This window comes from Pseudoliparis swirei, chromosome 3, assembly GCF_029220125.1.
Source record: "Pseudoliparis swirei isolate HS2019 ecotype Mariana Trench chromosome 3, NWPU_hadal_v1, whole genome shotgun sequence".
In the NCBI taxonomy this organism is placed as follows: Eukaryota; Metazoa; Chordata; class Actinopteri; order Perciformes; family Liparidae; genus Pseudoliparis; species Pseudoliparis swirei.
The window spans coordinates 3,273,933-3,292,295 of record NC_079390.1 but is presented as its reverse complement, the minus strand read 5'-3'; the positions used below and the strand labels follow the sequence as shown (position 1 = coordinate 3,292,295).

General features: G+C 41.8%; 1 protein-coding gene across 1 annotated transcript in view; it reads right to left on the bottom strand.

Annotated features, from left to right (window-relative positions):
• Positions 1–18,363, bottom strand: part of LOC130188323 (neurexin-2-like) — a 137,167-nt gene that overhangs the window by 104,105 nt on the left and 14,699 nt on the right. The window contains exons 5-6 of the mRNA XM_056406624.1: positions 11,810–12,111; positions 2,272–2,433 (exon numbers count right to left, since the gene is read on the bottom strand). Coding sequence (XP_056262599.1) covers positions 2,272–2,433; positions 11,810–12,111 — 464 coding nt within the window. The remainder of the gene's footprint in view (positions 1–2,271; positions 2,434–11,809; positions 12,112–18,363) is intronic.

Genomic DNA, 18,363 nt, shown 5'->3' with positions numbered 1-18,363 from the left:
TATATATGTATATGTGTATATATATATATGTATATGTATGTATATGTGTATATATATGTGTATATATGTATATATATGTACTGTATATGTGTATATATATATGTATATATATGTATGTGTATAAAATACATTATTATAATATTTTTCCATTGAATGGTATATTTGACACTGAACTAGTTCATCTTTAACTCAGTGATTGAGTCCAAATGAGCATAAAATATCACTATGACCCTGAAATTCTGTCTCTAACCATGGATATCCAGACGCCCCCATAAACATTGCACAAACAGCCCTTCATCCCGCCCCCCTTGGGGCTCCGCCCCCTTTCTCTGAATCCCACAAACGCCCCCGGTCTCCACTAATCAGTAAAAGAAACACTGCTGATAGACGTATTACAGCCGCTTGTCTTTCCTTCACACATTAAGATGGTTTCATTCTCTCCGTCCACAGCCGAGCTTCATCCCTCATCTTCATCGCCGAACTTTCGCCGCTCCGTCTTCCCCGCTGACCCGTCTCTGAACTCTGAGCTCCAAGGATCTGGAGGCCGATATCCCATTTGATCACCCCCCCCCCCTCCCCTCATTACTGGGCCTTTTTGTTTCCCGTGGACTCTCTGCACTTCCCGCCGCGTGACGTCGCACGGCGGTACTACGTCCAAACACCACCCACGCGGCGGGGGCTGCCGCATTGGCACGGTACCGGCACAGGAACCCGTCCATAAATAACATCTCATTTACATTCAGCGTGTGCACTCTGCAGGGCGCTCACGCATACACTCGGCTGACTCGTGAGAGCTCCAAGCATGTCGACGCCTTGCGCTTTATCAACCCTGAAAACAAATATAGATTCGCTTACGGAGTTTATTCCACACGATCTTTTGCAGGCGATGTGTAATTTTTCACAAGGAAATGAAATAGCCCGAATCATACGCTGGGAGAAAACACAACACATGCTCACAAAGGCAATCTGCTGAGGTTCAATATCTTATTTTAGCGTGCTCGTATTTGTTTTTAGCTCTTGATAGAAAATTCACACGAAGCTGATCATCTTTACGCCAAAGTATGGGTCAATTATGGATTTTTAGCTAATGTGACGTTACTAGAAAACCACCAGTGACGTGTCAGGGGATCAGAGTCTGGATGATTTCGAGGTAATCCATCCAAAATCCGTCTCCGTCTTTAAATACTTTCTGCCGAGCTCGGCAGGTTCTCTGTCGCTTGTGTTCCAATGAGGGAAATTCAATTCAGACCTGAAATTGTTATATTTTTTCTGTGTGCCATCTTCATTTACTCTTACCCAGTAGCATATAGACTGATATGCACACATATGAACAAAAGAAAAAAAAGTTTAAAAAGGTGAACATTTAAAAATGATTAAAATAGCCCTAGTGGTTGCAGAGATCCATCCTTTTTCGTTTGGGGATGCCATTTTCGGAGCAGAGGCCTAAAAAAATGCTTGAAGCTTAAAGGGTAAAGAATAAAATTCATCTCCTGGAGGCAAATTTAACAAATTAAGGTTTACATGATTTATATTTAATGTTCTTTTCGGTCCTCGGTGCATTGTGGGATCAAGAGCTGGAGCCTCAGAACAGTTTATCACATACATGCTTCTTATATCCTTTGACGTAAGTTTCTCCGCCAAGAAAACTAATTTGTTTGCGCTGGGAATTGACCCCTCAAAATATATATATAAATATACACCAATCCACCACCACAACGCTTTTAATTCAAACAAACAGACTGTTTTAAAGCCTCTTCCTAATCCATCTTTGTCAAATGTCATTTGTTTTTCACGAGATTTGCTCATTCCATTAAAAGTGTGTAAAGGCCGTGCTGAAATTGGGCATTAATCCATTATTCACTTTGTCAATATTAATTCAAAAAGCCGAGCACACGCCATATTTACTTGCTTGCTGGGGATAATCAATTTGACAGCTACAGGCCAGAGTTAAAAAAGCTTTAAAAAAAGAAAAGAAAGAAAGGTGATAAAAGGTTCAGGCTTCAGGAATGAATCGGATGCGTTCGTCTCTCTCTGATGTGTATTAGTGCTTCTCAAAGGGATTCCCTCAGGAACCCATCCATGCATCTGCTCCGCGCCGCTCATCTCCTTCAAACAACCTACACCGGGGGAATCGATACGAACGTGAGGCCTGATTCTCCTGTACGCGGAACATCTCTCCGCCGGGAGGAAGCGGGGGAGTGAGCGCTATCCAAGGAGGGCGGGGTCGTGTTTCCGGAGCCGCGCTGCTGCCGGGGGTCAAGCTGTACTCACGTCTTTCAGACAGCCCAGGAAGTTGTTGCTGACCGGGGAGCCCGGCAGGTCCGCCGTGTTCAGGCTGCCCCCGATGTAGAAGAGATCGTCGGAGCCCAGCATGGTGTAGTCCTCCTGGGTGTAGCCCGTGGTGGTGAGGATCCCGTCCACCAAGATCGTCACCTAGAGGAAGGGGTACGATTGAAAAGAAATAAGGCGTGGAAGAGATTTTTGAAGTCGGTAAAAGAAGAAAAAAGAAAGATGCGTCCTAATTATTTCACGCCTCGTTTCTTGATTTAGTTGAGCGTGGCGTTGATGTCGGATCTCGAAGGCGATTACGAGCGCGGCTTTTGAAGGGTCGGCTAATCTCAGCTGATCCCTGTTTCTGATATAGGAGCAGGCAATGTGCCACAAATATCCCTTCAACTGATATTCTTGTTTAAAAGCTATACGAATGCTATTCAATGTATTCAGATACGATTAAAGATATCAAGATCAAGTTATCTGTCATCCCCAGGACAATGTGCTCCCGGTCACTCCAATGCACATCACTTAATACTTCACCTAAATACACTTAAATACACACAACTCTTCACTTAAATACATGTAACTCACTTAAATACACATACCTCTTCACTTATATACATGTAACTCACTTAAATACACATAACTCTTCGTTTTAAATACACTGAAATACACATAACTCTTCACTTAGATACACTAAATAGACTTAAATACACATATCTCTTCACTTAGATAGACTTAAATAGACGTAACTCCTCACTTAAATACACTAAATAGACTTCAATACATGTAACGCTTCACTTAAATACACTAAATAGACTTAAATACACATAACTCTTCACTTAAATACACTAAATAGACATAAATATGTTTAACTCTTCACTTAAATACATTAAATAGACTTAAATATGTTTAACTCCTCACTTAAATACACTAAATATACTTAAATACACGTAACTCCTCACTTGAATACACTAAATATACTTAAATATGTTTAACTCTTCACTTAAATACATTAAATAGACTTAAATATGTTTAACTCCTCACTTAAATACACTAAATATACTTAAATACACGTAACTCCTCACTTGAATACACTAAATATACTTAAATATGTTTAACTCTTCACTTAAATACACTAAATAGACTTAAATACATGTAACACTTCACTTAAATACACTAAATAGACTTAAATACACATAATCTTCACTTAAATATACTTAAATACACATAATCTACACTTAAATACACTAAATAGACTTAAATACACATAATCTTCACTTAAATATACTTAAATACACATAACCTTCACTTAGATACACTACATAGACTTAAATACACATAACCTTCACTTAGATACACTACATAGACTTAAATACACAGAACTCTTCACTTAAATATACTCAAATACACATAACCTTCACTTAGATACACTAAATAGACTTAAATACACATAACCTTCACTTAGATACACTAAATAGACTTAAATACGTGTAACTCTTCACTTAAATACTCGTGTCACTTTAAACTGACTTACACTGGTTACAGTTCTGAAACCTGCCTGTCTGTGCACTCTATCTTATATTTATAATCTTAATTCTCGCACTGTGTTGTTGTTGTTGTTATCGTCTATCGTCGCTCCAGCCGCCACGACACATTCCTCGTATGTGAAAACATAAATGTCAATCAAAGGTTCTGACTGAAGATGGCGAGCTGCGTTGCGTGTTGGCCGCAACAAAAACCCGTTTATTGCCACATCAGCCTATCACCGGTACACAAACCGAAGGAATAGAAGGAATGATATGCCTGTTGCCATGACAACAAGCCTACAGTTACCACTGTATTCCCTGCACAAAGGTAACAGCTCCCACTTTGGGGTAATAAGTGAAAACAATAATGATTTCTTATCAAGAGCCTGAAAGAAAAAGGGAAAAACCAAATGAATAAACTGTACTTCGTGTGATTGAGTTGAAATGAACACAAAGAAAAGCTCCAGAAGAGGCCAACTAATTGCTCTAATGTTTCACACCAATCAGAATTATAAGTTTAATTAATGCACGAGGCTTGAGTGGGAAGATGTCATTCATACGTACAATCGCTTCAAATTAAATAAGTTTGTTAAAATATATCAGAGACTAATTCATATGTAAGGGCTCTCTCAGTTATTAAATACAAACCTCCATTATTATTATGTATCATAGACAGCATGGATACAAACTACACCAGACCCACCACATCTTGACTTTAATAGACATGTGTTTAGGGGTGTGGCCTAATTCTCAATTCTCAGCATACAAATAACACCTAGTTAGAAATGTTGGACCTGGGGAACTTAACTTGGTGTTTCCATGACCGTTCATACAAACAATCACTTCAAATTAAGTCAGTTCATTAAGATATATCAAAGACTAATTCATAAATAAGGGTCAGGAAACATCTCTCTCAGTTATTAAATACACACCTCCATTGTTCTGTGTTTAGGGGTGTGGCCTAATTCTCAGTTCTCAGCATACAAATAACACCTAGTTAGAAATGTTGGACCTGGGGAACTTAACTTGGTGTTTCCATGACCGTTCATACAAACAATCACTTCAAATTAAGTCAGTTCATTAAGATATATCAAAGACTAATTCATAAATAAGGGTTAGGAAACATCTCTCTCAGTTATTAAATACACACCTCCATTGTTCTGTGTTTAGGGGTGTGGCCTAATTCTCAGTTCTCAGCATACAAATAACACCTAGTTAAAAATGTTGGACCTGGGGAACTTAACTTAGTGTTTCCATGACCGTTCATACAAACAATCACTTCAAATTAAGTCAGTTCATTCAAATATATCAGAGACTAATTCATAAATAAGGGACAGGAAACGGCTCTCAACACACCTGCATTATTCTGTGTTTAGGGGTGTGGCCTAATTCTCATGTCTCAGCTCTCAGCATACAAAGAACACCTCATTAAAAATGTGGGACCTGGGGAACTTAACTTGGTGTTTCCATAACCATTTATACGTACAATCACTTCAAATTCAGTAAGTTCATTCAAATATATCAGAGACTAATTCATAAATAAGGGACAGGAAACGGCTCTCAACACACCTGCATTGTTCCGTGTTTAGGGGTGTGGCCTAATTCTCACGTCTCAGCCAGCATACAAATAACGCAGGTAGGTCTGTGGCGTCTGTCCTGTGGAGTCGTTGGTGCGTTGAGAGCAAAGAGGAAAAGAGACAAAAGAGCGCCCCAGGTGTCAGGTCTCTGAAACGAGGCCCCGCCCCCCCATCCACTGCTCCCGGCAGGTATTGATTCCTGCCGATCGAGTGGGGATGCTTCTTGTATCTTTGACTTGTGGACAGCGGGCTTTAACCGTGGGTTGAAGCTTAAAGGGGCTGCACATTAGGAACATCCAGAAACATATTTTATGGCCAGGAAACCGTTAAAAAGCACAACCAGTTTCTAATAATGAGTATGACATAACATCCTGACACCTGAGATACGCTACTGGCATTTCAGAGTCAGGGATGAAGGTACACTAATTATTATTATTGAATGAAGCAAAAGCATCATTAATTTGAAACACACACACACACACACACACACAGTGGGATGATATCCAGGAGCTTTGAGAATGACCTCTAACATCATTGATGTCTTATTATATTTCTACACTGCTGATGTTAAACAAAGCTCATTAACGGGAAACATATTTTTCTTATTGCTCAAGAGTGACAGAGAGAATTTAATGCAGTATCTAGGATTTCAGAATCAGGGATGATGGTACACTAAATATTATTATTGGATGAAGCAAACGCCTCATTATTTTTGACACAGTGGGATAATATCAGGTGCTTTGAGAATGACCTCTAACATCATTTAAGTTGTATTTCTACACTGTTGATGTTAAACAAAGCTCATTGAAGGGACACATATATTTCTGATTGTTAGTGAGGATTGAATGCAGCATTTTAGCATATTAGTGGATATCAATAGGTTGTTTTAAGGGTGATAAAATGAGATAGAAAGAGCTCTACTCTGTTCCCCCACCACAGGAACAGAGAGATTTGAATGGACAGTAAGAGAAGGAATACTAGCTGGAGAAAAAAAAGCCCCACCGGATGTAATGAAATGTTTCCACCGGCTCTCCTGAGAGTTACGGCTCCTCCTATCTGCATGTCAGTGGGGTAACTTATCTGAAGGGAAAGCGATTTACACGGGGATCAGATGCACGGCTGAGAGCATATAGTGTCACAGTAAGCACTCTGCTGCTCTTTGGGAGGCCGGGGGAAGGAAAGAAAATGTGCGGGAGGATGCAACTTTATACGCAGCCGATATGTGACGGCTTCAGAATACATTGGAGATGATGAGAGAGAGATAATACAAATGAGCAGGAGGAGATCTAACATTTAAGGTATATTGAATTCACATATATATGTGTATATATATATATATATATATATATATATATATATTAGGGCTGTGAAACGATTAAAATTTTTAATCGGATTAATCACAGGTTTTTGTGGATTAATCATGATTAATCACATATTACCGATATTCTCGGTATATTTTGTGAGAACATAGAGATTTATGACAAAAGACGGATATATACATTTATACATTCTTCTATACAATGGTGCTGCAACTCAGCAGTTATTTAGCAGTTTTCTTCCATATGGAACATTAATACATCTTCATCCTAAACAGAATGTTTAACCCTCCTGTTGCCTTTCGGGTCAATTTGACCCCATTCAATGTTTAATGTCGGTGTTCTTTGGGGTCAATTTGACCCCAGGCTGTTTTTCACTGTGTCAAACATATCAGAAATATCAACTTTTTCATTTATTTAAAGGGCTATTTAGGTAGTCAACAAACAAACATAAAGTACCTCACACTTAAACTTGGGAAGCAATATTAATTCTAATAATTTTCTGGAGGTTTTAATTGCTGGGGTCAAACTGACCCCGAGGGTAAAATATGTTAGTAAATGTAAAGGTAACAGGAGGGTTAAACAGAGCATTTTCTCTTGTTTGTCAACCATTAATTCCACCATGATACAATCTAAAGGTGGACAGATTGACAAGTGACTTCTTTTTGCTCGGTCCCGATGCGCGCGCACGGAGCTCTGTGGCGCGCCAGACGGAGATCGATAAGTGTTAACGCAACGCGTAGAGACAGAAATGACATGCTGCTGTGGAGATACGATCAACAACAGACGTTTAGTTTAATAAAAGAACAAAGACGTGCTCTAGAGAACATGTCAGGGGGCGGGCCAATCTTTTTAATGTCATGCGATCTACCAACACTACGCCGCGATCGACTGGCAGGTCGCGATCGACGTGTTGAGACCCTGATCTACAGGAAGTAAAAGTCGTCACAAGGTTTCCGGAGGTGAACCTGCGGAAGGATCATTACCGATGAACAGCACGACCGTCTGCATGAGAGCGGACAGAGTTCAGATTGAAGTGGTGTATTGGAAGCTCATTTTGCAAGTTACTTTTTTTTCGTCCCGACGACCAACAACAGACGGATTAGAAGCTCTTTCTGCGCATGCGTTAAATGCGTAAAAAAAAAAAAACTAGTTAAACCTGTAATTTAATGAACTGAGTTAACGCGTTATTTTTCACAGCACTAATATATATATGTGTATATATATATGAGCTTTGGCTCGGTTACATTGAATATATAAATATATATATACACACATACTTTATGCATATATTTATATATATACTGTATATATACAGTATGTGTATATATACAAACAGATATATATATACATATATATATATACATATATATGTATATATATACAAACACACAGATATGCATGCACGCAAACACACACATATATATATATATGAGCTTTGGCTCGGTTACATTGAATATATAAATATATATATATACACACATACTGTATGCATATATTTATATATATACTGTATATATATACAGTATGTGTATATATACAAACAGATATATATATACATATATTTGTATATATATATATATATGTATGTATGTATATACACAAACACACAGATATGCATGTACGCAAACATACACACATATATATATATATATATATTTATACACAGACATGCACGCATGTGCACACACACAAACGCACCCCCCGCACCCACACCCACACATACACACACGCACACCCACACATACACACACACACACACGCACACACCCACACACGCACGTGCAGAAAGGGTAATTGTAGACTGCAGTCAAAGCAGATTGCCAGCAGGGTAACACTTGTAATTTAACACAGACACAACCTGGCAGGCTTTAAATTAATTCTGAAATCAAGCCCTGTGATTGGTCCAGAGGAAAACGTGAATGTGAATCCTTCGGGCCGAGTCGTACTTGGCTGCAGTGCAGTACAGTAGAGGCGGCGGTGCTATATTGGACACATGCAATGACTGTCTTCATTACATAAAGGCCGACACTCTTTCCTGCAGGTCCTCTCTGATGCTGCTGCAAGATTGCGTTTGCGTCTGTTTTTGGGGATTTTTGTTTAAGTGGAGCGACAATCTGAGAATCTGAGAATCTGAAGGACGATTATTGCTCTGTAAAGGTTGTGAAAAAAGACTGCAGAGATTTCATCGCTGGAGGATACAGCAGCGTGATGGATGTGTCTGAGTCTGTCTTGCAATAGGGTAAAAAGAACCTTTACAGCAGTGGTGCGGACCAAAGAAAAGAAAAACTGGATTATAAAACGGACTCTGTGATTTCCACCAAAGCAATCTATTCCACGAGAAAGAGGCAACGACCGAATAGGAGCTTGGAACGTGGAAAATGAGAGATGGGGAGGTCCAGCAGAGCAGAAATATTAAACATTCAACAGAAGCCAAAACAACGTCAGCGGACTGTAATTCCTATTCATATCCAACTGGTTTGACTTTGAGCGAACGCATCTCATCCAGATGTTAAACATGTGTGGAAGATACAAGAAAACGCTGAGTCAGGTTCACCTGGTCCCGCCTCTAGAGACGCTGCTATAGGCCGATAGGCTGCTGGGGGACATGTTAGGATACACTGAGCACCTATCTCCTCTCCTCTCTCCTTAAGGATACACTGAGCACCTATCTCCTCTCCTCTCTCCTTATGGATACACTGAGCACCTATCTCCTCTCCTCTCTCTCCTTAAGGATACACTGAGCACCTATCTCCTCTCCTCTTTCCTTATGGATACACTGAGCACCTATCTCCTCTCCTCTCTCCTTAAGGATACACTGAGCACCTATCTCCTCTCCTCTCTCCTTAAGGATACACTGAGCACCTATCTCCTCTCCTCTCTCCTTATGGATACACTGAGCACCTATCTCCTCTCCTCTCTCCTTATGGATACACTGAGCACCTATCTCCTATTCTCTCTCTCCTTAAGGATACACTGATCACCTATCTCCTCTCCTCTCTCCTTATGGATACACTGAGCACCTATCTCCTCTCCTCTCTCCTTAAGGATACACTGAGCACCTATCTCCTTATCTCTACTTAAAGATACACTCAGCCCCTATCTCCTTCTCTCTCCTTAAGGATACACTGAGCACCTATCTTCTCTCCTCTCTCCTTATGGATACACTGAGCACCTATCTCCTCTCCTCTCTCCTTATGGATACACTGAGCACCTATCTCCTCTCCTCTCTCCTTAAGGATACACTGAGCACCTATCTCCTCTCCTCTCTCCTTAAGGATACACTGAGCACCTATCTCCTATTCTCTCTCTCCTTATGGATACACTGAGCACCTATCTCCTCTCCTCTCTCCTTAAGGATACACTGAGCACCTATCTCCTCTCCTCTCTCCTTATGGATACACTGAGCACCTATCTCCTCTCCTCTCTCCTTAAGGATACACTGAGCACCTATCTCCTCTCTCTCCTTAAGGATACACTGAGCACCTATCTCCTCTCCTCTCTCCTTAAGGATACACTGAGCACCTATCTCCTCTCCTCTCTCCTTAAGGATACACTGAGCACCTATCTCCTCTCCTCTCTCCTTATGGATACACTGAGCACCTATCTCCTCTCCTCTCTCCTTAAGGATACACTGAGCACCTATCTCCTCTCCTCTCTCCTTAAGGATACACTGAGCACATATATCCTCTTCTCTCTCTCTCTCTCTCTTCTTATGGATACACTAAGCACCTATCTCCTTATCTCTCCTTAAGGATACACTGAGCACCTATCTCCTTATCTCTCCTTAAGGATACACTGAGCACCTATCTCCTATTCTCTCTCTCCTTATGGATACACTGAGCACCTATCTCCTCTCCTCTCTCCTTAAGGATACACTGAGCACCTATCTCCTCTCTCTCCTTAAGGATACACTGAGCACCTATCTCCTCTCCTCTCTCCTTAAGGATACACTGAGCACCTATCTCCTCTCCTCTCTCCTTAAGGATACACTGAGTACCTATCTCCTCTCCTCTCTCCTTAAGGATACACTGAGCACCTATCTCCTCTCCTCTCTCCTTAAGGATACACTGAGCACCTATCTCCTCTCCTCTCTCTCCTTAAGGATACACTGAGCACCTATCTCCTATTCTCTCTCTCCTTAAGGATACACTGAGTACCTATCTCCTCTCCTCTCTCCTTAAGGATACACTGAGCACCTATCTCCTCTTCTCTCTCTCCTTATGGATACACTGAGCACCTATCTCCTCTCCTCTCTCCTTAAGGATACACTGAGCTCCTATCTCCTCTTCTCTCTCTCCTTAAGGATACACTGAGCACCTATCTCCTCTCTCCTTAAGGATACACTGAGCACCTATCTCCTATTCTCTCTCTCCTTAAGGATACACTGAGTACCTATCTCCTCTCCTCTCTCCTTAAGGATACACTGAGCACCTATCTCCTCTCCTCTCTCCTTAAGGATACACTGAGCACCTATCTCCTCTCCTCTCTCCTTAAGGATACACTGAGCACCTATCTCCTCTTCTCTCTCCTTAAGGATACACTGAGCACCTATCTCCTCTCCTCTCTCTCCTTAAGGATACACTGAGCACCTATCTCCTCTTCTCTCTCTCCTTATGGATACACTGAGCACCTATCTCCTCTCCTCTCTCCTTAAGGATACACTGAGCACCTATCTCCTCTCCTCTCCTTAAGGATACACTGAGCACCTATCTCCTCTTCGCTCTCTCCTTATGGATACACTGAGCACCTATCTCCTCTCCTCTCTCCTTAAGGATACACTGAGCACCTATCTCCTCTCCTCTCTCCTTAAGGATACACTGAGCACCTATCTCCTCTCCTCTCTCCTTAAGGATACACTGAGCACCTATCTCCTCTCCTCTCTCCTTAAGGATACACTGAGCACCTATCTCCTATTCTCTCTCTCCTTAAGGATACACTGACCACCTATCTCCTCTTCTCTCTCTCCTTAAGGATACACTGACCACCTATCTCCTCTTCTCTCTCTCCTTCTGGATGAATTCTCATCTCTCCATCGCTCATGATGAACTCCGCTTCCTCCCCGGAGTCTTCGTGACTTCCCGTCTCCCGGCGGCCGGGTGTACGAACCCACCTGGCGGAGGTTGCGCGTCACTTGGACGTCGTGCCAGGCGTTGTCGTTGAACTTCCCGTTGGCGGGTTCCACGAGGGCCTCGAAGGCCCCGGAGCCCAGGTTGATGACCAGCCACAGGGCCCCGTTCCTCAGGGACAGGTTGACGTAGTCGGCCGAGCGGCCCGTGTGCAGCAGCAGGCCGTTCCGCTGCAGCGTGCGGAAGGACATGGTGATCTCGTCCAGACTGCTCTGAATGGGAGTCTGGGACAGGTTGTAGCTGAAGAACTCGTTGCCTCTGAAGGTGGCGACCGACTCCTCCTGCCCTGAGAGGGTGAGAAGGAAGCATCTTAGACAACCGCCTCGGTCACAAAGACTTACGCTCCACTCACCGACGGTCAGAATATATTCACTACTTCAGGGGCGTGTTGCGTTAGCTAAGGTTTTGGGTCTGTGCTGTACACGTTTGTGGAGCTATGACATCGTCGTATATTCTGACGGACGTGTCAAGGGGAGATCACAAATATCACAAAAGACAGCAGAAAGTCTCGACATCTTCCGCCGGAAACTAAAAACACATCTTTTCCGACTATATCTGGATTAAAACACAGATTAGCACTTCAGTGGCACTTAACCCTCCTGTTACCTTCACATTTACTAACATATTTTACCCTCGGGGTCAATTTGACCCCAGCAATTAAAACCTCCAGAAAATTATTCGAATTAATATTGTTTCCCAAGTTTAAGTGTGAGGTACTTTATGTTTGTTTGTTGACTACCTAAATAGCCCTTTAAATATATAAAAAAGTTGATATTTCTGATATGTTTGACACAGTGAAAAACAGCCTGGGGTCAAATTGACCCCAAGGAACACCGACATTAAACATTGAATGGGGTCCAATTGACCTGAAAGGTAACAGAAGGGTTAAAAAGCTCTTATTATGGTATTATGTAATTCGACTTTCTTGAAGAAATATTACTTTCTGTATTCTTGTTGTTCTTAGTTTGTACTCTTGGTTGATGCACTTATTGGAAGTCGCTTTGGATAAAAGCGTCTGCTAAATGACATGTGATGTCATGTAATGTAATGTAAATCTGCCTGTTGCTTCATGAAGGGATGTAGTCCAGTGATACGTTTACAAATCCCATGAAATGACCAAAAAACGACAATAAGCCTGATCCTAAAGCTAATATATGAAATGTGAAAACACGAGTGAGCCGGAGTGTACACCCGGCGACGGGATCCATGTGAACACAGGCGCTGTGGTTGACTGTCGTAATGTAAATACTTTCTGGTAAACACAATTTGCTCAGCTGAAATGAGATCCAAAGCGAATGAAAAAAAAAAAAAAGTGCTTCTAATTCAGTAAAAGTTTGCTAAAAACTACAGCGCCCGTTTAAAAATATACTTTCTTGGACCTGTTTTTAAAGATTTACATCTTCCGAAAAAAAGGATGATAGAGGATTATAGGGATTATGGGGAAGTTTTGATGTATTGTTTGTTTTGGTGTGAAATGGCTTATCCTTTATTCAACAGTGGTGTTTAAAGAATTCATAAAAAAGGAATATAAATGTGTCAGGCTGGGTTAAACTTCTAAATCACAGCCGCAGTTTAGATAATTTCTCGTGATGTTGAACGTAACGATCTGACACAGATTGTTTGTCTTCTCATCATTTCGTAAAACAACTTTTCACAAGATGCATAAACGGACGTATTCATTTTCCTCTGGTGCCAAACGTCTGGATCATAAGACACAAAATCATTCTGGATGTTACGGCCGATCCCACAATGACGCTTTAACAAGGCAAAGCTTTTCGGATTCGTTTGACTTTTTGGGATTTATTGCCAAACGTGAGCCGACCGACGAAGAAAGTGATGAAGATTTTGAATAAATAAAAATATATATATTGCAGATCGATAGACGGACAGACGCACGACTATATTTTTGCACATAGATGATAAAAGATAATTTACATTTTAGAAATAAAAACTATTTCGGAGCACGTTTTAAATCTTGTGACTGAGAAATTATGCAACAATTTGAGTGCAGCAGACTTTTTTTGTGTTATTGTGAGCTGGCCTCTTAATATTTGTCTGTATTGTATCCTGAATGATAAAAAAACAACTCTATCAATTCTGCTCCGTGAGTCGCGAAGGCCTTAGACCTTGTATATTCTAACAATAATACCACAATAATATTGAAATCCACAGTACATTTTCCAGTTTTGTACTTTTTACCATCAAACCATCATGTTACCGATTGAAAACCATATTTCTTGACCTCATAATTGCTCCGTTTCAAGCCAGTCCAGACATCGCTCCTCCTGCTTGTTTACGAGGGTCATCCTTGAAGCTCGACTGAACGAGCCGCTTCGAGCCAGGCGGGTAAGCTGTCCCCGAAGCCTTCGCTTGTTTGCGCAGTAAATGTCGGTTTCTGAACTCCGGGGCCAATTTAAGCCAACGGGATCGGCGGTCCCATTAGTCTCCATTGTTTGAGCCGTGTACTTACTCAGCTGCTGAGCGGCAACTCGCTGAGCTGCTGCTGTTGTTGAGCTTCGACGAGAAGCGTGGCTATTGACCGACGGTGCGTGTGAAATGTAAACCGCTGAGTGGAGGTGTAGAGAACACTGAAGGCGACTTATAGATCCATCCATCCGCTATCTTTAACCACTTGTCTTGTTCAGGGTTGGGGGGGCTGACATATAGAGACGGACGACCATTCACGCTCGCTGCGTCCACGCCTACAGGGCAAAGTGTGAGGCGTCCAGTGAGCTAAGCTGCATGTTTTTGGAACGTTTTTAGGAAGCCGGAGGATCCAGAGAGAAGCCACGCCTAACCCTAACCCTCCTTTTACCTTCGGGTCAATTTGACCCCATTCAATGTTTAACCCTCCTGTTACCTTTATATTCACTGACATATTTTACCCTCGGGGTCAATTTGACCCCAGCAATTAAAACCTCCAGAAAATTATTAGAATTAATATTGTTTCCCAAGTTTAAGTGTGAGGTACTTTATGTTTGTTTGTTGACTACCTAAATAGCCCTTTAAATATATAAAAAAGTTGATATTTCTTATATGTTTGACACAGTGAAAAACAGCCTGGGGTCAAATTGACCCCAAGGAACACCGACATTAAACATTGAATGGGGTCAAATTGACCCTAAAGGTAACAGGAGGGTTAAGGTAACATCCATGAAACTCCATATGAAGAAATGCGATCGTATCCGATGCAATCGGCTTCTTTTTCGTTCTTCGTTCCAAGGTTTCTACAACGAAGACGAGTCGATGCGGAAGTGCGTGCGGGTGCTTTTTTTTGGAGAAAGGCAGCGAGCCACATCTCAGAGGTGTCGGCAGCATCAATGTTTACCAGCTTGTGAAAGAAGGAAAAAAAAGAAGAAAAAAAGGGTAATGCTGGCTGTGTTTGCTGTGACACCAGAGTCTGGCTGTGACTCATGATGCCATCAGAGACGCCGGCTGCAGCCGCTGCAGCAGCTGAGCGAGGCGGAGGCTGTGGAGCCGCTTCACACTTGGTTTTTGTGTGTTTTTGTGTGCATGTTGCAGCTGACTTTGGGTAGAGCCATAAACCTGCTACCTCGGCGACTGGGAGACAATCGCGCTTAACTATCCCTCCGTGAAAATACGTGCCCTTATCAGGGAGAACAAAACGAGGCTCTCGGCGTAATCCAACGTCTCGATGTCTCTGACGGCTTCTCTTCTCTTCTCGTCCTCACGTCTGCCTCTCGCAGTCGTACTACCCATACGTCCATCTGCTATCTACTTGCATCCCACTTCCTCTAAATTCAGGATCCTAATGTGAGTTAGGGGAGGGGGGGTCACACATGCACACATGCCTACACAGACTCGATAAAATGACATTATTTTTCTTTCTTTCTTTTTTCTTTTGTCGTCCAACTTATGCATTTTTTTTTCATTTTATGTTTGTAATTTTGTAAAATGTTAAATTACATTATTATATAAGTGGAGGCTTCAAATAAGCCCTTTTGTCTCTTCCCGCACTGTAACATTCATTTATCTCTGTTGGGATTTTTTATTTTATTGTTTGAATTGTGCAAAAATAAAGAAAAAGAAAAAAATAGAGTCCTTGTCCTCGCTCAATGTGGAGGGAAGCTGCGTGCCACTTGAACATTTGGACATGTTCGCTTTAAAAACTAGCAGCTGCTGTTGCCCCCGTGCCCAATGTCAAAACAGGATTATCTGTAAAGGTAGCGCCCAGAGCTACATACGTTAGCTGCTAACTGTCACAGCCTGATGCACATCAAACACGGGAGAGGAAGAAATAATCTACTCCTACTTCCTGTTGGCCAAAACCCGTTCCAGCCCTCCGCAGCATTACATTGAGACGTTGGAACATGTGTTTGTTGCTCAATAATATCGAGCTTCTCATCGGGTTCATTTCAAAGTGGCGGAGGAGTCGGTTGTCGGGCTCGGTGAGTCAGCTAGCGGTTGTCTAGAGCAACGGTTCCCAACCACCGGGTAGCGGCCCGGTCCTGGTCCGTGGGTCCCTCGGTACTCGGCCGCACAGAATAAGAATTCATTTTTACCTTCGCATTGAAAATGCGGAAGGTTATGTTTTGATCGCCGCGTATTTATTTGTATGCGTGTTATTCGCCTAACTCAAAAAGTATTAAACCGAATCGCATGAAATTTGGTGGGATGATTGGTTCTTATCCGGGGACCATTTGATTAGATTTTGTGATTGATCGGGTCAAAGGTCAAAGGTCATGAAAAAGGTTAAGATCTTCTTGAATCGCATGGAATTTGGTGGGATGATTGGTTATTATCCGGGGACCATTTGATTAGATTTTGGGATCAATCGGGTCAAAGGTCAAGGTCAAGGAAAGGTCAACATCTTCTTTTTACCAGAGCACGGTCAATTTTTATCCAATTGGCATGCAACTAATGCCAAAATGTTCATAATGCAATGCCCAATCTTGTGATATGCGAAGGTATGCGCTCTACCGAGTGCCCATTCTAGTTTATTTATTTATTGGTTATCAAGGACGGAAAAATGACCGGATACAACCGTCTGTGAGGCAAGGTTGTATTTTTATGCACTTTATATTTGTTTTCACGCAGGTCGTATCATTTTTATGATGCCGTATTCGTTACGTCATACTTGTCGCCCCCCCCCCCCCGCATTGTGAAGGCCGGTCCGTGAAAATATTGTCTTCCATGAAACCGGCTGCGTGGCACGATAAAGGTCGGTGGCCGCTGGTCTAGAGGCGGGGACGTGCATGAGCACCCGACGGGGTCAATAATGTCCACCTGTGTGAATAATCTCATTGTTGACATGACATCTGCGTGTGAACACGAGCAAAGCATTATTAACAGCCACTCGTGAATTCCCCCAAAGTATTTTTTGTTTATTTTGGAAACTGCGAGGAGGGAAAAAACTGTGCTGTATATTTTATTTAAAATGTATTTGTGATCAAATTAATTTAGGTCAAATCAAAAAGCACCCCCTCGGGCTAAATCTGGGACGTTGTCAAAGTTAATCACGCATGTTTGTCGTGACATGAACTGCCGACGCCTCGTGCATAATCCCAGAAAGCCACATGCACTTTTACTCCGTCACTAATCGTCGCCTGTGCTACGCCCCGGAGACTCTATTTCTGTAAATCGTCATTCAATAATCAATTACTAAACTACCTCTTATTGATGCATGAAATGGAGCAATTACGTTCGGGGCCTAATTTCACGACGGATCCCATTGTGCTCGGCCTTTGGGACCCCGTGGCTGTATATGACTTACTAAATATTTCATATAGAGTCGTTATTCTAGCCCAGAAAAAAGAAAATGTTAATCACTGTTGAAGCAGCAGCTGCAGCAGCATGCAGTGTATCCAATCGCATTGTCCCGTCTGCCTACATATCAATTGAAATAGAAATTAATAATGATCTTTTTGGCTTTTGTAAAGACTGATTACTGTAGAGTTTTTTTTCCCTTAGCTAGCGAGTAAGAATCAAAACCTCAATCTATAATGTCACGGTCCCAGATAGCCCTGAGCTGCACTGTATTTATAGAGGGTGAAAAAAGGGGGTGTAATCATACTGTGAAGTTTTTTTTCCGCTTAAGCTTCTCCATCTACGATAAATGACCTCCGTATTAGTGTTATCAGTTCTACAGCAGAACATAGGAGAACACCCAGGGTGCCGCCGCACATTCTTCTCTTCTTCCACCGATGTGTGGAAACAATGTAATCCCAGAAAAATGACATCTAAAAAAAAAAAATCTATTTCGGCTCACATCTGCGGGGTGTATTCGTAACGACCTCTTAGAATGATTACGCGAGCCATCCGGTGTTTTTGGAAAATAAAAACAGATTCTCCTCATGAATGAAACATGGTTTCTATGATTGTGTAAAAAAAAAATGTAAAAGCCAAATTGACTCGTTCAGTGTTTTTTAATTCGACTACGAAAATATTCCATCTCTGGATAATAGTCTGGGTAGCACTGTTGCTCATGAGGAACATTAGAACTTTATGAGAGATGAGCAGGAGCGCTGGATTTATATACTAGCACAGCGGGTCATCAAGGCCTCTGTGTGTGTGTTTT